The 25,007-nt window shown below is 41.8% G+C and overlaps 1 protein-coding gene across 4 annotated transcripts in view; it reads left to right on the top strand.

Annotated features, from left to right (window-relative positions):
- ARHGAP8 (Rho GTPase activating protein 8) overlaps positions 1-15,075 on the top strand; it is an 86,189-nt gene extending 71,114 nt beyond the window's left edge. For all 4 annotated transcript variants that reach the window (XM_030040941.2, XM_041129620.1, XM_030040940.1 and 1 more), the window contains 4 exons: positions 3,606-3,683; positions 4,361-4,489; positions 7,581-7,684; positions 14,372-15,075. In XM_030040941.2, the coding sequence (XP_029896801.1) occupies positions 3,606-3,683; positions 4,361-4,489; positions 7,581-7,684; positions 14,372-14,569 (509 nt within the window). In that variant the 3' untranslated portion in view covers positions 14,570-15,075. The remainder of the gene's footprint in view (positions 1-3,605; positions 3,684-4,360; positions 4,490-7,580; positions 7,685-14,371) is intronic.
- Positions 15,076-25,007: the final 9,932 nt, after the last annotated feature.

Raw genomic sequence — 25,007 nt, 5'->3', positions numbered from 1 at the left:
GCAGCTGTGTGTTTATCAGAACTGGAAAGCCCAGGCTAGCTGCTCATGTCAGTCATCCCCTAGCAGTGTTCTGGCAAGCACTGCTGCTCCAGGGTTGATATTCTTTATGGACTGTGTTACCCAGGCTATTAATGGCAAAAGAGTTCAATTTGTATACCAAAACAAAAATATTTCTTTTTAAAGAGACAGCTGACATGAGTCATGCTGTAAACAGGATTTGATTGAAGAATACTACTAACAGAAATTAAATAGGCTACTTCAATATTATTTTTTTAAAAGGACAGAAATGAATGCTTTGAGCTACAATGCCCAGGATTGTCTTCAGCCAGTTTTGTTTCCTCATCCTGTAACTTTCACGGGTCTGGCATGTATTTTTGTCTGCAAAAGGAAGACAAATTGATTAATCTTATTTTAGTGTGGGTACCTCGTGTTAGCTTAATTATGGTAGCTCCAAGAACTGGGTTTTTTTCCTGTAGTGTCTGAAAAGGAAGAGACAGGTTTGGAGAAAGTATTTCTTGACTGTGTTTAAGGCTGTGTATTTATCCATCACAGTGGAATAACCAACGAAAGGCTTCAGGTCTCTTTTCTCCTTCCCATCCCTTATTATGAGACCCCAGTTGGGGGTATATGCTAATGCTGTTCAGGTTATGCGACACAGGAAACACCATCATGCAAATCATATTTTCAGGTAGCTTTCCTTCGCCCTGCCTAAACACAGAAAGCGCTGAGAGCAATTAATAGACTTACAGACTTCTAAACAAAGTATCCTGCTCAGTTCATATGCATCACAGAAGTTAGAAAAATATATTGTAAAATGACTATCTCCGTCCCCAGGCTCATCATCTTCCCCCTTCAATAGCATAATGGCTGTTGACTCATATTTCTGTTTACCAGTAGGCTGAAGTTATGACCCATGCTTTATTTAAAAATCACTATAATATATTATTTTCTGGTCTGAGGATCTGTTATGCAACAAAGATGTGGCTATTTTGTTGTTGCGGTTCTTGTAGTTTAGAAGGAGAATATAGCTTTTTCTTTTTTCCTAAGAATTGCACTAACCTACATTTAATTAGTGTCACGTCATTTGGATAGGTTGCCCACAAATGTAGGAAGGATTGGAGATATGGGCTTTGGTAGTTGGCTTGTTGCCACCTGTGATCAAACAAATTGCTGTATATTGATTCAGTTTCAGCTGACCTGGAAAATGAATTCTGGAAGAAGCACTGATACTGCCCGTATCCCAGATTTCTGCAGATGAGGATAAAAGTTGCTTTTTCCCCCTCAGACCTCCAAAAAACATATCCAGCAAGAGCTTAGTGTTATGTGCCATTACAGTAACGTTGATGGGATACAGGGCCAGACAAGTACAGCTGCTGTCTATGCTACAGATTAATGTCTTTAATTAGACTCTTGAAAGCTTAGCCAATAAAGGCATAAACATGTTAAAAATTGATATTTACTGCATCGTAGTATATACAGTGAGATTCACATCAGATTAAAGCATTAACCATTAAACCAATTTCTGCAAACTGAATTGAAAGCATTTATGATGTCCATTTTTTGAAAGGCTTGTTTCTACAGAAAACCTCTAGTCCACTGACAGCCAGCATAAAATTCTACAAATTCTCAGGAAATCATTGTGTTTCTTGTTTGCTGAGGGCAATGCCTTGATGAGCTAGCTGTTCACAGCTGCCACTTCAAAAACCATGTCTTTAGACAGGTTGCACTATAAATATAATGGAACAGTTTTGCTACGGTGATGTTATTTGCCATAACTTTATTCAACTGAAACATGATCTGATCAGGAATAAAGCAAGTGGTCAAATAGATCATAATTATTGTCCATTTGGTTCCTTTAGTAACTACATATGTCCTTAGACATTGTATTTTGAAGTGTCATACTCCTTCCAGAACTGAGTGGGTGGGCTAAGGTTTTAATATTCAACCTGGAATTTAACAGGCAAAGGCATAAGTACTTAGAAAGTAACTAGGAACTCTATTCAGCTAAACTCCAGCTAAGCTTCTAAATCTAGTCAGTGGACCACTTTCAAACAGAGCTTGGGGTTCTTTGCAAAAGTCTCTGAAACATGCCTATGAAAATTTACTTCAATAGTACATTGTCAATTCTTTTAGTATACCGAACTAAATTCACATGAACAGTACGAATGCTATTCTGTACGAAATGGGTTCATTAAGGAATTTGTAGTAATTTACTCATTTTTCCTGTATAAAATACACATGCAACCTTGGTGAATTTACAAGAATGACTGAGTATCTTTCATTAATGTATGACTCAAAATTTTTCTAGAACAGCATAGAGATTCTTGGTCATGCAACTAGATGCATGTGTACTTTAGTTGAAATACACAAATATTGGTTTCAGTCTGGCTACTTAGCTGCTGAAAGGTAAGCATAAAAAAAATAAAAAAGTCAATCTGATCTTCCACGCTCACATAAAGAAACGTACAGCAGTCCCTCCAAGTCAGTGGGTGGTCTGCCACCCTTCTCAAAATGTCAGCAATTTTCTTTTTTGTCAGACCAGCATAGGCTAATATTTTAGATTAGTCTGCTTCCAGGAGGAATCTCCAAGGGAGACTACATGTGAGCCAAATTGCATTACCTGCTGGGTGGAAGGAACAGCACAAATTGGAGAGAAGGAAAGAGAGAGAGACATGATAATTTTACCAAACTCAAAAGCAAGAAGTAGCACAAGTCTCAAGAAAAGTAACACTTCTTGTCCTCATCCTGTTTTGCATAATAATTCACATAACTAACTTACCTTGAAAGCTGTGGTCCAAATTAGATCCTTGATTGGATGCATTTTATTGAAGTTTTTCCTCTGTAGCTGATGTCAGATTTCAGTTAGTTCAAGACATGAAAGCGAATTAGATAGGTACCCTTCGGGAGATTTATGATAAATATTTCAGAAGTGTCTCAAGACTAGAATCGCATATTTCAAAATACTGTGGGCAGGCGGAGTGTTAAGTCCCGCTGACTTCCAGAGAGAGGTGGAAGGAGCAGTGGTCTGCCCCAATCTACCTTTAAGCTGGGGAGGCCAGTATCCCTCTAATGGTAAGAAATAGGCTCTTCCATCCAAAGATCGTATGAAACATTCCCCAGCCTAATGGATCTTGTCTCACCCGCTGACAGAAGAGGGAGCTTAGGAAATCTTTGCAAATACCCTCTGTAGCTTCCTAAAAGTTTAAGGCATTTAAAAGGAGAACAGCAGATTTACAGGCATGGTTTGGTGCTCAGTTTGCAGATACGCTCAGTGAGAGTGGGTACATAAGCAGCCTGGTAAATCTAGGTCTCCTGCTTCTATGTCATTAGGTGCAACTGAAAGCTACTTTTAAAGGAAAATTATAGTTGGGAAGACACTCTAAAACACTTAAGGAAAGGTGGTGGTATTTCTATGAGACATGTTAAAGAAAGTGCTGTAGGCAATGCTGAAATATGATTTGATCTGACTTTACTCAAAAAATGAGTGTATCAAGTGGCTTTGTTCCCAAACCTTCTCCCTCTGTTCTGTTTTCAACTGAACCTATAGAGAAAAACAAGAGAGTGACAGCTTTTACAGATGAGACCTGCATTAACTGTTTTTTCAGGACTACAAGTAGAGGGCCTCTTCAGAAGGTCAGCCAGCATCCAGACTATCAAAGATGTTCAGAAACTCTACAATCAGGGTAAGCTGTCACCGTACTGTTACCAGTAATAGTGTGAGGGCTTTGTTGGTCTTGGTTTTGTTGGTGAAACAGAAATGCTAGCTTTCATGTAATTAGTTAATTATAAAACCATTTCTAACATAAAATATCATAATAAGAGCACTAGTACAGAAACCTGAAAGATAGCAACAGGCACTTTATGCTTACTGAATAGCAAGTCATCAGTTGATGTCAGACCAGAGCTTAGAAAATCCGTAGCAGCTAATGAATGATAAGGTTTGAGTCAAAAATGGTCTGTTTTTTCATAAACATTTGTATTGCCTCTATGCCCTTTGAATTACTTTAGTTACGAAGTACAATGTCTTTGTGTCATTTTGCCTCTGGTGGTTTTTCATGGTTATGGCAAAGAAATATAATTTTACCTAATAATTTATGAAATGTAGTGAAGTAATTTTGAAAGTCACCAAATTCCCCATGAAGTCATTTTAAGAAATGCCATTATGGGGAGAATCTTTTATAGCAAGATTAATAAAACTCTATGAAAAATACAAAAAGAAAATGCCAGGAGTTACCAGCAGCAGAAATCCAAGAGGTTTTGTGTTTAAAATGTACTGTGAAACAGTTTTTAAGTAGTAGTTCAAAGAAAAAGTAAAACATCACATGATTGAACGCCTTTTTTCTTCTTTTTCTCCTTTTAGGCAAGTCTGTGAATTTTGATGATTATCATGATATCCATATTCCTGCTGTTATCCTAAAGACTTTCCTTAGGGAACTCCCTCAGCCATTACTAACGTTTGAGTGTTATGATCATATCCTTGGAATCACCAGTGAGTATAAATAGGTTTTAGAAAAATTTATACAGCAAGTTGAACTGGACCTGGCTAATTCACAATCACTGCTGTTTGCTAACCATGACGCAGTCATGGGTATATATTTTTAGTGCTTCACTGCAGCCACGAATGGACGACCTCATAATCTGTACCAGCGCAAGGTGGTCAGGGTTACCAAGACCCTTTCTGATTTTTACAAGGTTTACTGGTTTATCTATGTATCATACTCTTATTATTAAGAATTGGATCAGACTCCTCACTGTCAAGGCTCCATTTTTATGTCATGGCACAGCACTGAGTCAGTCTTAGTGACGCAAGTTATGTCAAAGCAGCTTTAGTTTTAGCAGCAGGATTGGCAGAATTGTGGAAACAAAATTTAGTTCATCATTTGTATGCTTCTTTCCTTTTTTTTCCTTTTTTTTTTGTGGGGAGAGGATTGTTTTTATTGGAACTATTCCCATGGGATAATATACTGGGGAAGAAAGGATCTAAAGCCATGAGAAGACATTGATTATCTAAAGATCTGGAACCACATGAAACTATGAATTCTAAAACTTTAATTGTGTGGCCTTTGTTGGGGACTAGGAGGTTATAATGCTGGCAAGACAACCCCCTAATACATGGGGCTTGAATATCTGAGATCCCAGAATATCTGGGAGTTAGTATGTAGTATTTGTGGAGACTGGTATTTTGCCATCCAGGCTATAGTCAAGCTAGCAGGGAACCCGCAGGACTTCCAGTCACAAGTCACAAGCACACATTTTTCCAAAACCTGCATTTTGAGGAAATTATATCTAAATGGAGTACAACTTCCAACAGAGTCTGTTAGCGTACCTCTGGTAACCATGGGCTGATGCTGTTGCAAAGTATAGGTTATCATCACTATAATGACTGTTGCTGTTGGGGTGGGGCACAAAAATAATTCAGATGGGCTATAAATCTCAATTGCTACATGTTTGTAAAGTGTAGAAGTGCAGCAAGTTTAGTGTACCTAGATATACCATATTCTAGGTAAAATTCTTATACTGCGCCCATCACTAGCATCTACATGTACTGTTTCATATCATTAACTTTATTTATGCTTTTCCATTAAGAACTTAATCAGGTCATGTTCATAATCCTCTGAAGGCCTGTCCTGGTTTTCTATTTGCAAGTCTGTATAATCACCACCTTTCAAATCAAGGATTCATCTGTCCACACACTAAATATCTCAGGGCACTGAGAAAAACAGGTCTGTTCACAGGTAGGTTGTAGAAATGGAGGGAGTAAGGATTGTCACTCAGAACTGAGGAAAGAATAGGGGAAATTTGGAAAAAGTATATATAAATGTTAATTTTTGCTGAATTAATCTTGTGCTGACTTTGTGGACATGATGCTACTTCGTGCTAGAGCTAAGTGAAAAATGTGAAGACGTCTGAAAAGAATCTGAGAGCAATGCATTGTCCTAGGAACACAGGGAGGTTTTGCTTGGTAAAGCACCTGTGAAATGTTCATTCCATGTTATTTTTGTTTACTGGTGTTTTAAATGTTGACAAAATATGTTGAAAAGTGGAGTTTAAGAGAATTTCTCCTTGGGCTTTCTTGTTATGCAGTGTGATGTCCACTATCTTTTCTTGGTGCTGTGGTGATATCCTGATTTTAAAAGATCTTAAGCTTGAGAGCCAGGCTGGACTGCAGCAAAGTCGTATTCTCTGTGAATACAGTGCAGAAGGGAGCTTTGAAGAGGTGTGATCACACACAGCTGTCTTCGGATGATTTGAAAATTCTCATTCTGTCTTCTGGAAGACACCAGAGCAGTGTGTGATGTATCTATTACATCTCTTAACCTGCAGACCCAGAAATACAGTCTCTCTGCTTTACAGTACTTTGAAATGATAGTGAAGCTTTTCTCTTTAGTGTCTCATCTGAAACATTTTTTTAAAGAGTTATTGACGGGAGCTGTGAAATAAATTACCCGAGTGACTAACTAAAAAAATTAATAAACCCTTGAAGCTTATAATTGTCAAAGAACTTCTTCTTTGGTCATGAAAACTGCTAACAAGAGTTCCTTTACCCAGTATTGCTACACTTCCTCCATTATTTACTCTGCAGAAGGCTGACAAAAAAATTCTTGGGACTCAGATTATTGTGTTTTATGGGAACTGGTAGCTTTGCAGTAGGAAAAATGTCAACACAGCTCACCACAGTATAGCTTCATGTATTTAATTCAGAGCTTGAGGGAACATTTAACATGCTGGAATTTTGTGCATGCACACATCCTTATGCACACCTATAGCTGTTTCAGGGAAAGGGAGAGAGAAATGCAACAAATGCAGAAAAAACATCAGCATAAATCATCTGGTTAGGTCAGGCATGATTGTAATCATCAGACCTTTCTCCAAATTGGTGTTAAACTTCCAGTACTAAAATAATTACAATATTCCAGCAAAAAAAGAGAAAAAGTCACTTGGTACAGCATTTGAAATATAATCCAGTGTTAGTGTAATTCTCACCCAGACTGTCTAGATGATGCAAGGAGTTTGGGGTCCAGTTCTGGTTTTGCCCGTCTGTAGAAATAAGTTAATGAACCTGCTCAGTTTCATCTCTAGAAAATTCTTGCCCACCCAAGTGGCCATCTCATAAATTTTTGCCAAGACAGAATAGTTTCCTGCAGAATCGCAGAATCTCAGAAGTGTTTTTAAAGTTAATAGTGTGCCAGAAGAGCATTTTGGGCAGGACTATGTCTCAGCAAGAATAAAATCAGAGCATAAAAAACAGACGTCTGGATTCAGTGCGTGGAGAGATAACGGAATTCAAATCAAGACCTTTGAAAGTCCTCTCTAACAAAGAAATTATTTTGGCTATTTCCCTGAATCAAGAAAATACTCTGGAAGTTAGTCTTAGCCAAATACAGGATAATACAAAATATGATAGGGACATTCAAAGGGATAACCCTAACTGTTACTGTGGTCGTGGAGGTTAGTAGAGCTGAATTTTGTGGTCTGTTTTACAGATGAGTTTCTAAAGTAATTCCAGCAGATATAAATAAGGTATTATTTCTTGGTAATATTTTGATGGTTTGGAGTTAAGACTGACTTCGACATTGCAGGTGTGGAGAGCAGTTTACGAGTCACCAGATGTAAACAAATCATTCAAGGACTTCCTGAACACAATTACGTTGTTCTGAAATATCTGATATGCTTTCTCCATATGGTAAGTATAGGCAAAATTTCCAAAATAGTGCTGGTCTTTTCTTTCTAAATCTGTTCTTGTTAATGCAACATTTAACATCTCCACAGAAAATAGAACTGAATAATTTAAAAGTATGGTGAGGTGGTTGTGCAGTACTTGCCAATGGAGTGAACTCAGGATGCAGAACCCTTCAGTTCTAATAAGAGTCAGTGCTAAACAATGGTCTGGCTATCCCTTCACCATGAAATTCTTTAGATGTAATGAAAACTACAGTGTAAATTTAAGTGGAACTGTGCCTGCACTGGAATATTTAAAAGTCCTGTCCCTTCCACTCCACATTCACAAATGTATGTTTTTATTAATTTAGGTTTTTGGTTTTTTCCTATTTTGGAGTGAAAAAAAGCCTGAAAATAGTGGTTGTGTAATTTTCAGTGCTGGAGAAAAATTAGGTGAAATCACCTTTTTTCTCCAAAGTATAAATCTTGGGCAACTAAAACACCGAATAAGTTAGTGTCATTTTAGAAAATGATAGAAATATTAATGAGCTTTAGAACAACAATCAGCAAAATATTTTATATTAATGATAATGATTTTATATTAATGATAGAAATATTAATGAGCTTTAGAACAACAATCAGCAAAATATTTTATATTAAATCTTAAAAATAACATTTTCCTGTTTAAAATAGTCTTTCATTCTGTAATTTACTACAGTGTTAAATGAAAAAATTCCAACGTGCCATTTTGCAAGGATTTTTGGTATGCTTCACGATAAATGAAATCATGTGTCTTTTGTCCTACTTTTTGATTTGCTCATTTTTTTTAACCCATTTTTGGAAACCCCACAAGTCTGAGGGTTGGGGGAACAGCCATTACAAATAGTTCTACAGTTAGCCTAGTGGTATCTTTGGTTGCCAGTTTATGTGCAGGAAAAGACAGTAATAGGAGTGTAAATTTCCCTTCCTTCTGCCTTATCCAGTGCATTGCTTTTTGCAGATTGCATTTTTCAAACCCAGGTGCTAAAATTGAGGATTATGGTGTAGCTGACACCTAAATCAAGTGATCTAGCCTTCAGAAGTCCTAAGAGCCCACCAAAGCGATCATGTATGTGGAATGATGCTGATTTTCACCAGCGGGGGAATTAGCCCTTAGTAACTGTTCTTGGGCTACAATCATGTTTGCTATATTCTAGCAGTAGCATATCTCAGAAACAAGTACATTTAATCCCTTTTTCTATCAAAACTCTAGAGAAAAGCAAGATTAAAGGAAACACATTGATACAACCCTCACTCAGACAGCACTTGCAAGGTTCCTATAATACCCACATGTTCGTTTACTGTTGCTTAGCTGAACTCTAATGCTATTAAGGAAATCCTCGTGTCATTTGCTATTATTTTAGCAACTGATATCTCTCCTCAGTGTTATGAATCGTGTAAGTGACTTTGTTCCAATAATAGATGCACCATCTCAATGCACTTCTTAAGAGCTGAGCACTTGAGGTGTTAATGAGGTGTGCAAAAGTACTACATAGTGTTTTCTGTAATTGGGCAACAGAACATAGCATTATTTTTGAGTATGCCTTGTTATGTAAAGCACAGCGTCAAGTTGATACTAGTGCTCAGATCTGCAATTTTTGCTGATCCGTGGCTTTTCATCCTTAATGTCTCGGGGAATATTTGCATTTGGAAAGGTCAAGGGAATGTGAAACCATCTAGGAGCTAGAGATTTCTATTCATTGCAGATCGGTGTGCTGCACAAGCTGCCACAATTCAAACTTTAACAGAGCACTCTACCACTAATCCTAGTTTTTACCTGCAAGCATCAACCTTCTTACATGTAAGAGGCAATTTAATTCTTCCATGAGCTCAGCCTCGAGTAGTGCAAGAGGTACTTGTGGTAATTTCATGAAGTGGGATGAATTGTAATCACTAGATACAGGTTTTGAACACTCCGGGTTTGATACAGGCTTGTGGAAGGAGGAAAAGAAAAAAAACCCTGTTTTCTCTGCAGTCTCAACCCCCTTACTTAATAAAACAGCTCCTTCTAGTCCCAGGGTGCTACAGCAAAACAGTGCAACTCCTACAGAAGTAACAGGCTTGAATTTAAAAAATAGGCCCAAATCCTTTAACCTTAGATTACTGATTTTGCCAATAATGAGCCTAGTGTGCTGTGAAAGGTATAAGCTGTCCATCTCCACTTTGCAGTGCATCTGGCTGCTAGAGAGGGATTTGCAGGGTCCTCTTGGAGATGCAGTGGACTCTGTTCCCTAGGCAGAATTGGGCAACCGGGAGCAAGAGGGAAAACAAAGGCCGGTTTTCACAAGTCAGTCCCTGAATTATGTCTGTAAAAAATGTCTGTTCCTGCTCAGCTGATCTCACAAGAGAGGAGTGTGCACAAACAAGTGTTTGTTTTCCACAAGCCCCGCGTTGCACATGCAGTGAAGTGGATTTATGAATGCACATGCAAACTTAAAGGGCTCAAAGTCGTCGTCTTGCAAATTACTTGGCAAAGCACTCTGAGGGCTACAGTTACCCAGTTCTGAAGCCAGAAACCATGTAGTAGAAAACTGTAATTGTAGTTTTCCATGTCAGTCTAAGGCTAAACAATCAGGAAAGTTTGTATAATATCATCTAGATTGTGTTTTTATAACCATGTCTTTGGTTTTGGTACCAGCTGATACAGCCCCCTCTCCATGTTTACACACTTTCCTTCTCTGCTGCTTATTTCTGTCCCTGCAGTAATGCCTGATACAGGGGAAGGGTGGCTGACTTGGCTGAAAGAACATTGCAAAAACCTGCCAAATTCAAAAAGTCAAACTTGGACCAACTAGAAAAAATGCAGAAGGTTTTGGGGCCCATGAACTATGCTTCAGATCTGTAACTGGGAAGGATTAGATGACTAAGCCTCATGGAGCAGGTACAAGCAGTTGGCACGTCTGCGAGGTAGCTGAGAGTGGGGGCTAGAAACTTGTATTTCCAGTCAGTTTGTGGGGGCGTTTTAATATCTAGTAATTTTCTTTTGAAAATGTTTTGTGGAGTTCCTTTCAGCATTGTGACTGAGAAACCAAAGAGGTGGTGATGTCCTTATATTTTTCAAATGTGATGGTAATTGGCTATTTCTACCCTCTGTATTTCACTGTTTAAGTTCATTAGGTAGTGTAGTGGCTGTCTGGTTTCACTCCTGCAGTATCCATGAGGGTGCTGGGATGCCAGGATGTGGAATCCAAAAATTGTCACAATTTCGCTGGGGGGAGCTGGGCTTTTATTCTGGGATGGTGAAGATGTGTATTTTACATTTGTTGATGTGGCACTAAATCTTCAGTGTTTATTCCCAGTGATGAGTTTTGCAATGTACAAGTTTTATCTTTCTAGAGGACAGACTTTCGTTACTTAATGAGTTTTCTATACATGTTCCAGTGAAAGGGGGAAAAAAGCCAACAAACTGGAGCTGTGTAGTTCTTTGTTGTAATACTTTTCTGTGAAGTTCAGATGATTCCTTCAAAGATACGATCCAGGTCCTTGGAGAATTGTCTTTTATTAGCTTGTCAAATTGACAGAGCCAGTGTGTTTTCACTTGAAACAGATGATGGTTGCTAACTTTGTGAGGGAATCAAAGAAGGAGTCGAGGGGCTTAGTCCAAATGCTAAAGATGTCATTTGTTTTTCTTAAATAAAACGTAGCTTTGGGATGCAGTTATTTAGAGGGGTAGTCCATAAAGAGGTTGGCTGACTGCATGCTGCCCTTGCATCATCTAGTGTTGGAAGAAAACATCAGCTGCCCCTGATGGTGTTGTAGATGAAGTGGATGTATTCATGTCATTTGAGAAAGAAATCTGGCATTGGAGTAGTGAGAGGGTTGAGATGGTGTGAAGCCTGATCCCCTCGGGGAGGGATAAAGCCATTACCACTGGTGTGACAAGGCTTCCTTGCTTGCAACTCGTGATGAACTGGCAAAGATTATTAATTTGCACACTTTTTCTTGGATCTGCTGAGGAAGGGATTGCTGTGCATTTTGGAGTGAAGCAACATGCTGTGTCTCCCTTGAATTCCTAAGTGTCAGCCTCATTGATGACTCACAGATAAGGCTTAGTGTAGCCCTGCTTCAGATGATATAATCACTGTTTCATTTTATGTTAAGGATTTTCTCTCTCAGAAGAAGCTGTGTCATGGCTATTTTTGTTGATCATTTCAACATTGATTGTCTCCTTGAAATGCTCACAAAGTGGTGGTGGGTGGGAAGAGATGGTTTCATTTGGGAGTTAGAAACATTCTTTGAAATAGTTGGCCTAAAGAGAAAAAATAAATCTAGCTCTACCAGCAAGTCACAGTGTTATTGCTTTGAGCTGAAATGTTGGCCTTCAAAGGCAGCGGCTTCGTGTGTTTCAACAGCTGGGTGTGTTTCAACTAGCGCTTAAAGACAGCACCTGTACATGACTTGTGGGATGGAGTGTGTCAGGGAACACTCCCAAAAACCAGGGGAAGACAACTGCAACAGGTTTGGCTCCTTCCACCCTCCACTGTCCTCCAGTACTATACCACACGCTTCTGTGCCATCACAGGGTACCTGCCCTGTATAGACTTAAGGTACCTGCCTTAGGATATACAGCACATATCTTTGGTTTTGTGCAATAGAAAACACGATATGATAGGCTGAGGATCTCACATTATTTTAGAGACTTTCAACTGAAAGAAACACCAAAAAATAATTTCTCCTGGGTCCACAGGGGTTTCACATGTACAACATTACACAGTGCGGATGCAGCCAGTATGAGCCACCTGACTCAAAGGCCAGAATGCAGTCCCTAACCTTGTATATTTATTAGTATCCAAACACCAGCTTCATTGTCCAGCTACCTTCAGGGTAATACCTAGGTCTAGCGTCTCCTTGTTAACAGGGTACTCATCATTGTCCTAATCATTTTCCCTCACCAGTTATTTTGGTAGTAGTTTAGATTTTGCTACATTGCTGTAGTATAATGAACTCTTTTTTTGAGCTGATCTCATCTGAAGCAGATTAAATGAACAAGATGGGCTTGTTGGTTTTTCTGTGTAGTTAAATAGTGCATTGAGAGCAGTATGTGAAGGTCAGCAGGTTATATGTGGTTCGTGCTCTAGAGAGAATGATGTGGGTTTTGCATAAGGTCATGAAGCAGGCATTGCCGTTTAATCTGATGACTTTTTATTCTCAAGCTGTGAAGTCAATCCTTTGAAAAGGTGGTTGTGGCACCAGTATCTCCCTCCTTTATCCATCCCTGCTTCATGACCTTAAAAACAATTGAAGCCTTTAACATTTGTAGTGGAAGTAGCATCATTGTAGCTCATGTCCCAGAAGTGTAAGGCAAAGATTGGAAGGAAAAATAGTACCTATTATTGGAAAAATTAATATGGTTAGGAAGAAAATTTTATGCTTTTGGGCACATAAGTGCTTCTTCATGTCCCTCAAGGAAAAGAGTTCCATCCTGCGCACCTGTCTAAAGGACATTACATCCCCTCATGGCTGAGCAAATAGGCTCCTTGGTAGGTAACACACTGAGGAAGGTGGGACTGTGCTGTAGGAGATAGACTGGAATGGAACCTGTGTTACCGGTTAGAGGGCAACTGGAGTTTGTGCATACACTAAGAAGTGTTCACATGATCATAATGTTTCTTAGATTTTCCTCTAGTGCCCTTAGGCTTTTCATAGCACTACAGAGCTGCCTTTTCAGTAGGTTTTATGGCAAGGCAGAAATGGAGACAGTGAGAAGTAGAATTTTTGCTTTCCTATTCCACTCGAAATTGTAGCAGAAAGAATACATGGGAGACTTTGCCCAATAATTCCTTGTTCCGTTCTGTGATGACAGCTTCAGAGTAACCTGTACATCGCAGTTTGTGACTGCATGATCTTCCCATGAGAGATTACTGATCAACAACTGCAACCATCAGCCTGAGAACTGGATGAATTACCTAGGTCAGGAGGAATCAAGAGCACCTTCAGCTTGCTAGCTCTTTACAATAACAGAGAACTTGTCAGATAAGACACCCAGACCATATTGGGCTTTAGATACCAGCCGTGCAATGCAGGAGAGCAAAACACACACAAATTCCCTGACAAACTCACACAGAGAAAAAAAATACTTCTGCTACCCAGTTCTGGGCTCCCATCCACAGATGGGAGTAGGACACATCATCCAGGTGCAGAACAGATTTCAGTGCTGTGTATTTTACCTACAGCCCATTTTCACCTCCATTGCTTCAGAGGAATTGGGTGGATGTGGGGATACTTGGAAGTGAAGTCATGCATCAGTGGGAGAAAAAAAAAAAATCTAAACCCTTGCAAACAACTTCTGAAGTCCTCAAAGTTTATTCTATAGAGGACTTAGTACTGAAGCAGGTAGGATCACTGTTTATGCTGTCCTTCCCTGCCCCTGAGCAGAGATATCCATAGATTCCATATAGAAGGATTGAAAACAATTAATTTTCCTAGCATAAAGAAACAATTCAGCCTTTTTGCTTGACTTACTGACATCTTATCTTGTCCTTGAGGGACACAGACTCCAGTGGCCCCATCATAGCTCTAGGCTGCATAGTCAGCCCCGAGGCTGTTAAGAAGCCAGTGATGTACCTGAGGCCAGGGCCTACTCCTGTCATTTAATCATCCTCAATACAGGGTGGTGTCTTGTCTCTCACTCTCTGGGGCACCTGTCTGCATATTCATGTTTATGTTTTTCCAGGTTTCACAGGAGAGCATATATAACAGAATGACAGCATCCAGCCTGGCCTGTGTCTTTGGTTTGAATTTGAGCTGGCCATCAAAAGGAACAGCCTCCCTGAGTGCTCTGGTACCTCTGAATCTCTTCACTGAACTACTGATAGATTTCTACACGAATATATTCAACTCCCGAACAGTGCCTGGTGAGATCTTACCTTAATGGTCCCAGAAAGGAAAATGGAGTATGGCTGCCTGAGAGAAAGGTCTCTGTGCCTCAACTGGTGGGAGCTTTATATTCGGGGCTTTCTCCTGCAAAGAAAACTTTCAAAACAGAGTAAAGTTTCTATAGCTTTCCAAATACCAAAGATGTTGGGAGGAGCACACTGCCCCATATATTCTCATCACGTGGGGGTAGAATATGTACGTGAACATTCAAAGACCAATAGGCCGAAGTGAATTCCCTTATGAAACTTGAGCAGCTGACAAAAACTGGTATGTTAAAAAAAATCATGAAACTACATGCCAGTCTGTCATTTCTTTGGGGATCTGGAGACCTTACTATGTGGCATTATTTTCTGCATGGGCAGAGCTAAGTTCTGGACCACTCCTGAATGTGCAGCTTTCTTCTTTTTTTTTTTTTTTTTATTTTTATTATTTGAATGCAAGTTTGTTAGAAATTTCCCTATTAAGTTAATAAAGATGGAATCAATTTTTAAGATACTAAAATTCCTAAACTATTTTTCCATATATTTAAGTGTCTTGTTTTACACAAAAAGGCGTGGGCAGTTGCAGCACATCAGGTTTGCAATTACCATGGAGGATAAAGTGTTTCCTGGGTAATTTGAGTTGTGCAGACAGCTAACTAATTATGCTTGCAAATATCTAATATATGCAGTTAATCACTGTAGCTGCACATGCAAAATGTGTGGAAGTTTTTTTCTTCTTACAAGTTCAAATGTGGAGCAATAGTCTTATGGGCTTTTTTCTCTAAATACTTGGAATTTTCATCAGTGGAGTTATATCAATGAGTGCATAATACAGAATATAGACAAATTTTGAGAAGAGTACCCCTAATGTTTGGGCTGCGTGCTTTTGCTGTTTGAGTTGATAGAAATTTGCTCTTCAAATCAGTTTCTCTAGAAAGCAGTAAGAGCAACAACTTGGATAATATACCTAATATCATTTTTATAGATTAAAAGTCTATTATTAGTCCCAATGTGAATAATTAGCCAACATAAAGGGAGAATTTTCAGTGTTTTCTTTCTAACTATGCCATTAGTATTGCTTGTATTTGATGAACTCTTAACACACTGCTATTTCATTGTTTAACACTGGTAATGGGGTGGTGTAACGAAGTTATCATTATAGTTGTCTGCAAAGCAAAAGAAAATTAACCAGTGGTAAAAAACGGTAAGTGGTATTTTCCCTAATGCTCTGGTCTTCCTGCTTCTGTACAAAGCTAACAAAACAGAAGGACTATTTAGACTCCAGTAAAAGTAATAGTCTCAGGAGGACAATTTAGGCATCCCCTCCTCTGCAAACACAGAGCCACTTTTTATCCTGTAGGTTCTAGTGAGTTGAGGGTTTGTACTTCTGGCCTTCCTCTTTGCAGTTATGAATTGCCTGCCTGTGTAAAGGGTGCAACAAAATCTTATTGCAGAGAGTAAAGAGGATTTGTTCTTGTCAGCAATTTCAGGAAATAACCAAGTATTCAGAAGGCTGTGGAATGCTGGATGTGCCAGACCTTCATTTGCCCAGTAGGTGTCATCTACAGCATTAGGCAATGATTAAAATTTGAAAAATACAGAGGCTTTAGAACAAGATGTGTTAGGACCAACTTCTCACGTCACAGTTGTGTTTTCTCCAGTTCCTCATGTGTCTTAAAGACAACCTTTTGGCTTTTGAATAGGTAATAACCACCTATGACACCCATTTAAATATAAAATCTTGCATAATACAAAGAATAATTAACAAGTATTCATAACTGTTGCATTTCAGCAACGTGAGATTGCCAAGGGTAAAACTGTTGTAGTTTTGTATTGCAGCTCATTGGCTTTACATCTGAGTTATCAGTGACAGCATTCTAGCCTTGTTGTATTGTGAAAAACAAACACAATTACACTCCACACTGCTCAGCAACTTGGCAGCATGGTTCTGTGCATCAACACCTTGTTCGTATAGGGGAGGAATTTGGCCTCTGGGGATTAACAAAAACCTGAGTATTTTGCCACTCTCTGACCTTGGTCAAAATACGTATGCGTTAATTTTGCTGTCTGTAAAAAGAAGGAGCACCTGGCATTAGAAAAGTGCTTTAAGTGCTGATAAGTCCTTTAAGATGGTTGTTTTCCATTTCCCCATGTCCTGTTCCAAAAATCCAGCAACATCAAATGGCATTTAGTCTACAGGCTACACTGTGTAATGGAAATGTGAGTCCCGAATAGTTATAGCACAGTAACATACCAGAGGCCTGTGGGATGAAATCCTGAGTTCATGGAAGTCAGCCTTGCTCAAGAAGTCCCCAGAGCTTGGGGAGCCCTCACAGACCCTCAGAGCCCTCATAGATTTAGTTCTCCAACTCATCGCAGGTTGGGAGAGAGCGGGAATTTGGCAGCAGCAGTCGTGCTGGTGAAGTGACCCCTCGGGGCACAGCTGCCTCTGACCCCTTTACTTTTACAAGTAAAAGGTACAAGCAACAAGCATCCCTTCAGCTAATTTGCCTGCCTGTAAACACGTAAGTTGATAGTTAAAACCAGACTCACTCTTTCGGTATTGGTCACATGCCAAACTGCAGGTCTTCCTTTTACTGCTTTGTAAACTACCGTTTTCCAGCAATTTATAGCGCCTCTCATTTAGTGAATGAAGAGTAAAATGGCGTCTTCTCATCTCAAGGTGCCTTCTTCCTTTAAATACCAGATAACATCTGTTATCTGCTAGTGCGGGTAATTTGATGCTGCTTAAGAAAAGTAGAGGCTCTGGTTCTAATTGCCGTTAGCACTGGTGGGGCAGAGTGAGGCAGGGGGACAGGGGGCTCCTGCTCCCCTCTACCTTCCTGCCTCCCCAGCAGGCAGCCTGAGACAGAAGTAAGGAAGGTACTTACCTCCACGTCAGCCTTCCCCTGCAAGCCTGCCTGCCGCAGGGAAGTGACTTTCCCAAATCGAAGGGACCTTGGTAGCAAAACCCTCCTAGTGATGAGAGCCCAGCTCTGTCCCCCCTACCCCAACGGAACTGGCGAAATCCGCCATCTGCTGCAGAAGCCCCCGCTCTCTGTCCTGAGTGCCAGACTTAACTATGACATTAAATCAGCTCTCGTGAATTATTCAGAAGGGGTTGGAGTGAAATTCATGTTAGAGAAATATATGTTTCAAATTTCCTGACTCTAAGAGGAGTCCTGGAGGTGTCCCCTGCAGTTACTTTGATAACAGTTTCTCTTTACAAATGATAATTGCACGATTCGAGCTTTTGTACAGTGTGGCCTTGTGAACTCTTCTCTCATATCAAAGAACAATTTTCAGATCATTTCCATAGCAAAAAGAAAGTGATTATGGAGATAATCTGTTGGAAACACACATGCTGGATTTCAGTTTAAAACAATAAAATGCAGTCATGGAATGAGAAATCAGGTGTTACCTAGCTGACAATATACAGAGAATAAATTGCCTAAGCATTTTAGTTTACTGAGCTGTTAGGAGTTGAAAATTGGTCCCAAGATTAGTCTGATTATCAGGATGCCTCTAGCAACAAGCACCAAAGGGGGAAGGGAGTACTTTTCTACCCTGAATCTATGAAGAAATGTAAGAAGATTGAACAATGTCATTAACCAAGGGAGGTCTTTACAGTTCTTACAAAAAACTTCCATAAATGAATATCACTTACATGTGTGCAGATGATCTGTCTGTGTGTGCTGTACTCCTCGAGCGGCATCCATTGTAGAATCTCTCGGTCTTAGAAACTTTAATATATTCATCCACTCATGAGAAGACTAATAACAGAAAAGCCCCAGATACTTTATTCACATGTTCAATGTGTACTTAGGTAGCAAGTTGAACTTTTAATGGGATTGTATCAGGTTTGCATGGCCAAGGCCGAGCCCATCAGTGGCGGTGGTAGCACCTCTGGGAGAACATATTTAAGAAGAGGGGGAAAAAAACTGTGCAACTGCAACTCAAGAGGAGAGTGAGAATATGCGAGAGAAACAACCCTGCATATGCCCAGGCCAGTGAAGAAGGAGGGGGAGGAGATGCTCCAGGCGCCAGAGCAGAGATTCCCCTGCAGCCCGTGGTGATGAAGACCATGGTGAGGCAGGCTGTCCCCCTGCAGCCCATGGAGGTCCACACTGGATCAGGTTTGCTGGCAGTACTTGTGACCCTGCGGGGGACCCACGCTGGAGCAGTCTGTGCCTGAAGGACTGCAGCCCGTGGGAAGGACTCACGTTGGAGAAGTTTGTGGAGGACTGTCTCCTGTGGGAGGGACCCCACGCTGGAGCAGGAGAAGAGTGAGGAGTCCTCCCCCTGAAGAGGAAGGAGCAGCAGAGACAAGGTGTGATGAACTGACCCCAACCCCCTTTCCCCATCCCCCTGCGCTGCTGGCAAGGAGGAGGTAGAGAAAATTGGGAGTGGAGTTGAGCCTGGGAAGAAGGAGGGAGGGGTGGGGGGAAGTTGTTTTTAAGATTTAGTTTTATTTCTCATTATCCTACTCTGATTTGTAATAAATTAAATCATTTTTTTTCCCCAAGTCACGTCTGTTTTGCCTGTGACGGTAATTGTTCAGTGATCTCTCCCTGTCCTTATCTTGACCCACGAGCCTTTTGTTATATTTTCTCTCCCCTGTCCAGCTGAGGAGGGCAGTGATAGAGCAGCTTTGGAGGGCACCGCATGTCCAGCCAGGGTCAACCCACCACAGTATTGACGGTACAGTCACACCCCCCACCCCCTTCATTTCCTGAATATTTTGTCTTCACAACCCTGGAAAACGTAGGTTTGCCAACACTCCCACTTTTCAAGTGGCTGTGGGCGTGTTGGGGCATGGGGGAAGGCAGTCAGAGTTACTGCCAGCACCTGTAATTTGTGAGGTGAGAAGCTCATGTTCAGTTGAAGCTCTACTGGCTGCTCATACTCTATTCATTTCTAACATGTTCTTACCTACAAAGAGAAGTCAGAAGCAAACATACCCTTCTTTAAGTGGGCACATCTCCATTGAAGCCAAAGGTATGACTGAGAGAAGTATGTAAATCATGTGTTAAATGATACACGTGGCTTGTGTGTGAAGGGTATTATTCTGCCTTTCCCGGTAGAGTAATACTCATTTTTCACCATCTGAAGAGTTTGATTTTTGTCTTTATCCACGCACAGCCTGGAAAGCCATTTCAGTGTATTGCAGCTAATATAGCAAAGGATTCCAGTGTCCTCCAGCATCGTCCGAGAGCAGTGGAGGATTGTAGTGGGGGGCTACAAACACCGTCTTCTTCCTTGCAAACCAGAAAGCTTGAGAAAGGACTGCCTTAGCCGATGAGATTTCTTTGGGGTTATGTGGGTGACCTGGACGGTGAACTGGCCTTGAGACCAAGAAGGAAACTTGCAAATACAACCGGGAAAAAAGCGCTTTTCCACAGTGGGCCTATCGGCACCTAAAAGCTGTTACCCCAAATTGTCTGGCTCTGCCAGCCTCTGCGGTGCTCCGGAGCGGGGGAGATCAGCATCGCTGCTTCCCATTCATGGTCTCTTTTGAGATGGCGTCACCTTTCCCCACGCAGCGTTGCAATTATTGCCAGAGGTAAGGCGGGAGTTCTGCTGGAGCCGGGGGAGATGACACACATAGCTGACTGATCATTAAAGCTGACTTTTTTCTGTGGCCCTGATTTCTCCATGGTGCAATCATCATGCAGAAACTGCTTTCCTGCGTGGCAGTCTGTCTGTAGTCCCCAGAGCACGAGCTTGTCACTCACAGGGTTAGGGCTTGTGCCTGTTGTTGGGAGCAGCTGGATCTGATGCGTGATCCAAATGCTTGGGGGGCAAAACTGCAGGCTGCAACATGGAAACGTGCTTCTCCAAAACACAGCCTGGTCTACTACCTGCCTCGTTTTCTTTTGCTTTGATCCTCAAAAACTTACTCATTTAAGCTCCTGCTAGCCCAGACATTAATGCCAACCTCCTCAAGCCTAATATGAAATCAGGTTTTCTATCTTTTGGTTTTTTTTTTTTTTTCTCTGTTACATGGATGTGTTCCCCAATACTGAATTGTACTCTCAAATTATTTCTGCACTTCAACCTTTAATTGCCCACAAAAGCAGTTTACAGCCTCTTACTCTTGGGCCATGAAAATTATCCCCTTAATTAATGGGACAATAAAAAGCAACTGTAAAATGCACCAAACTGCATCATCTTTAGTGTCTGAACTGGATTTCTGCAGCAGTCACGGAAGAGTCTTTGGATGGGTGGATTTTTGACGCTTCACCCAAGAATTTCTTGACCCAAAGCTCTAAAAATAGTAAGAGCTGTAGTAAGGTACTTAGTTTCTCTGTTTCAAAAGCTTCCAAAGAAACATGTTCTCCCCCTGCTTCACCTGCCAATGTTGTCTTTTTTTTTTTCCCCTATATATTTCCCACCCCTTCAAAGCTGCATCCTCTGCCTATTGCTGTTTACATCCTTCATCAGCAGGCTGCTTAAGTTGGCGGATGGTGTTTGCGCTCACGCACGTGTCCCCCACTGCATTTTTGTGGTGATGGGAATGGTCCGAGGCTCCCGTGGCCATTCTGCGGCTGGATGAACTGAGCAGAAAAAGCAAGACGTTTGGTTCTGTGGGGGAGTTTCAGATTACAGTGTTTGAGTGAGTGAAATTGCCGAAATCATGTTTCCTCCATCTCTGAAGCAGAAAGGTGGTTATGCTTTTGATAACTAGATTGAGCTTTTATATCTAATAACCCAACACTTGTTGTGATGAAGGGGAAAAGAAGTTAGGAAGATCTTTTCCTTTCTGTATTTCCCACCACTCCCAGTCTTCCTCATGAGCCTCTATTTTTTGAAAAACCTACTATACTGGTGCATCCATGAAATGCAGCCACAGCTGATGTCCAGTAAAGCTAATATTGTATTTAATAACCATGCCCAGAATAGAAACAGCATCTCATCAGGCTGCATAGCTCTCCACTCTGAACACGTGCATGGAGCTGAGCAAGGCACAGGGCTGGTGTCGGTGTCTGCCTTGTTCCATGTTAGGATTTGTAGAGGGGACTTGTTTCCCTCCTCCCTTTCCCTCTCAGTACAGGAGCTCCCTCATGCTCACTGGGCTACCAAACAGCAGCAGCCACTAGCCCCCAAATGCTTTCATGTTAGTCCCATCTGCTTGGAGTACTTAATGCTGCTGCAAAAACCACTGCACAAGCAAGATGTGGGACTATCACAAACCACTTCCACCTTTGCAGAAGGATTAGCAGACCTACATTCTATTCCCATCCCCACATTCTGTTCTGAAGCTTGAATAAATCTTTTTTTTCTTATCTTTGGCTTGTGGCTGACCTCCCAAGCAATACTGTGGCAAAAGCCTTCCAGGGTTCAGAGTGCACACTGCCAGCCCTGATGGGTTAAGTGGCCATGGCACAAGGACAAAACAAATCCATTCCATTACAAAATAACATTAAAATTCAGTGAGATAATATCACTGTCTTCTGCACCAAAAGAGCTTTTACAAAGTAATATAAATGAGAGGATGAAAATAATGTGAGGCTTTGTAGAGCGCTTTCACAAGCCCTGACACCCAGCACGCTCCTGCCGGGAAGGCAATAAACACCCCATTCTCTGCATGTCACAGTATCACAACTTCTCCATATAATTACCACTTGAAAGTTAATAGGACTCTTCTCCCAGCGTGACAGCTGTATTTTCTGTAGTCACTGCATGTCCTGCATCCACAGCCATCACTGCGGACCTGGCTGTGGCAGCACCATCGTGGAGGACAACTTGGTTGAGGGTGCCTCAGAACTCAAGCTATTTATTTCCCTATAGGAACCTCATTGCACCAAGGCACTGAAGACAATGGATAGTGCAGAGATGGCGAGGCAGTTCCTCCTCCTCGCAAGAGTCATGATGGACAACACCAGTGAAGGGTGGGACAGATAAGAAGGAAACCAAAGCTACCTGGCTAACATCACAACTAGGGCGATGATAGTCAAAACCAGCGGCAAACCCCTCAAGCTCCTGAAACTCAGCCAAGCACCTCTTCACTGCTCTGGGCACCTAACCACAGTCACTGGCACCTTTTTGATTCTTCTAAATGACCAATGTTTTGGTCGATAGGTAAGTTAAAAACAGAATAAAGCCGTACACACTGGCCAAGGCAGGTTACAGCAGGCCAGATATCAATCTTTTCATGACCGTTTAATTCAGCCTTATGACAACTGCTGGAAAAATGCATGTTGGCCTAATAATTGTTTTGAACACCCTTGTATGTCCAACTAAATTTAACAAAAATGCAGTAAAATTGTACATGAGAAGTGTCACCTGAAAAGTCATCACAGCAGTTGTCAGACTAAGAAGCACCGACACTAACGAAATGTGGTACCATGAGGGTGGATTGCTTTGGTGGGGCTCCCCTGGGTGTCTGCTCCTGGTTAATCAGCTGGAGCTGATGCCTGTCACACACTGCTTATGCGCCGTGATCATAGCGGTTTGGGAAGTTTTAGACTAAACATGATCTGGAGAGAAAGCATTTCAACAGTAATACCTTAAATCATTCTTAACCTGTTTAAATACAGGCATTAGGCTGAGTATCCAGATCGGTGTAGGTGTCCATCGGCCACAGCAGCCAGCCAGAGCTGCTCTGCTGGAATCGACTGTCACCATATCCAAGACCGGACTGTGTCAAGTATGAGTGGGTTGACATTAGATGTGGTACGTCAAGCTCTTCATACATGCATCTTGCATCACACCTCATGGTCTTTCCATTAGGGGGTCCCAAAGTTGAACAGCAGAAGAAAAGACACCATTAAGCTCATGATGTGTATCAATCAGAAGACGTACCGTACACTTTTTATACATCCAACACTTCTGTCTTGGGCACATTCCTTTTGTCTTTGCACACATCAGTATAGCTAAGTGCAAATTAACAGTTGATTTGATTATCATGAGCAAATGATCAGCTGCTGGGGAGAGGATTTTTCAAAGGTGTTTCTGTTTGTCCTTCATGCCAGCGAACTTCTCCATCTACCCATAAGATGTTTGTGGTGCCCTGCCCTGCCTCTTGCCAGCGAGAGCCCCCAAACTGGCCACAGGCTGTGCTTGCTGCTCGAAGCCCCAAGCTCCTTCAACTTCTAAAGGAGAGGAGAAGGTGAGGTGGGAAGGGGAAAGCACCTGGACAGACACAGTTCTGGTGAATAGACGCTTAATGCTGTGAGTGGGAAACATCATAACCGTTTTATGACAGCTGGTTAGGTGTTTCCACCTGCGCTGTGCCAGATTTGGTCCCCTCTGCACTAGCGTGTTCTGCTTCTTGCCTTCGTCACAAGTATCCAGCCAACCTCCTCCTCATGAAGCCAGCCTTGGTCTTTAAACCAGGCACTTTGGGCCTAATCCGCTTTGCTCCATTCTTTGTCCATGGAGAGCAAGGCTGGCTGATAAGCTAATATCAGCACATTGGGAAATTTTTCATTCCCGCACCTTCCCTCGCCTAGGACTTTGACAATCATTTTATTTGCCAAAGACTTCCTTCATGTTGTACAGAGAGAAATTAAAAAGATGACTGAAAAATACCCAGAAATCATCTAGTAAAGAGAGTCAAATTAATTATTTAAAAAAAATTGAATTCCCTTTGTGGCTGTTTTTTTTCTCCAGCTGCGCTATCAAAAATGAGCTATCAAAGAAAACTATCATTAGTTTTTAATTCAGGATGACTTCAGACGGCGGCTCCGGCGCGGCGCCTGATGGCTGCCTGACAGCCCTCTCATCCCCGCCAGCTGCCGACTGCGGGTCTGCCTGTGCCCACAGCCCCCGTGGGCCGGGGCACTGGTGCGTGCTGGGAGCAGCGCTCAGAGCTGGGGCGACGGCGCCTTGCGGAAGGACTGCTGCAAAATGGTGGGAAGTTTCCTCTGCGCGGTTGTTTAGGGGCGAGGGGGAGGCTGTGACGGGAGGGTTCCCGCTACATCCATCTTTACCAGGAGCTCCAAAGACCTCCCAGCACGAGGTCTCTGCTGGTCCACCAGCCCAGCAGGATGGTGCCAGCAGCCAAAGGCTGGGAGTCAAACTGGGAGCGTCTGAACTCGGCACCCCGAATTTAGTATTTGTAACGTAGGAACAACTGAGGTGATGATACAAAACAACAGCCTGGCAGCAAGAGCTGTCACCTACGAGACGAGATGCACACCCATATACACTGCTTAAATGCTTAATTTCTCCCTGGGCCTGGGAGGGGGCAGGGGACAAATATCAGAGCAAAGTTTTACAGAGCACACCAAGCATCTGCCTGGCAAAAATCCTTCTGTGCCACAGCGGTGGTGCCTAGCTAGCTGGCCAGGCTCGAATGGGCATTTCTAAGGCTGAAATGTCTGGTGTTAGCAGAGGGTGGCTTTGGTACTATGCCGAGAGCGCCAGTCCCTGAGGGTAAATCCTGCCTCTGCTGGCATCAGTCCCAAGGTGACCCTGGGGAGTCCTTGCACCCCTGGTCCCTGGCTG

The sequence above is a fragment of the Aquila chrysaetos genome, chromosome 17 (genome assembly GCF_900496995.4).
Source record: "Aquila chrysaetos chrysaetos chromosome 17, bAquChr1.4, whole genome shotgun sequence".
NCBI classification, from domain to species: Eukaryota; Metazoa; Chordata; class Aves; order Accipitriformes; family Accipitridae; genus Aquila; species Aquila chrysaetos.
This window is presented reverse-complemented; position numbering and strand designations above follow the sequence as displayed.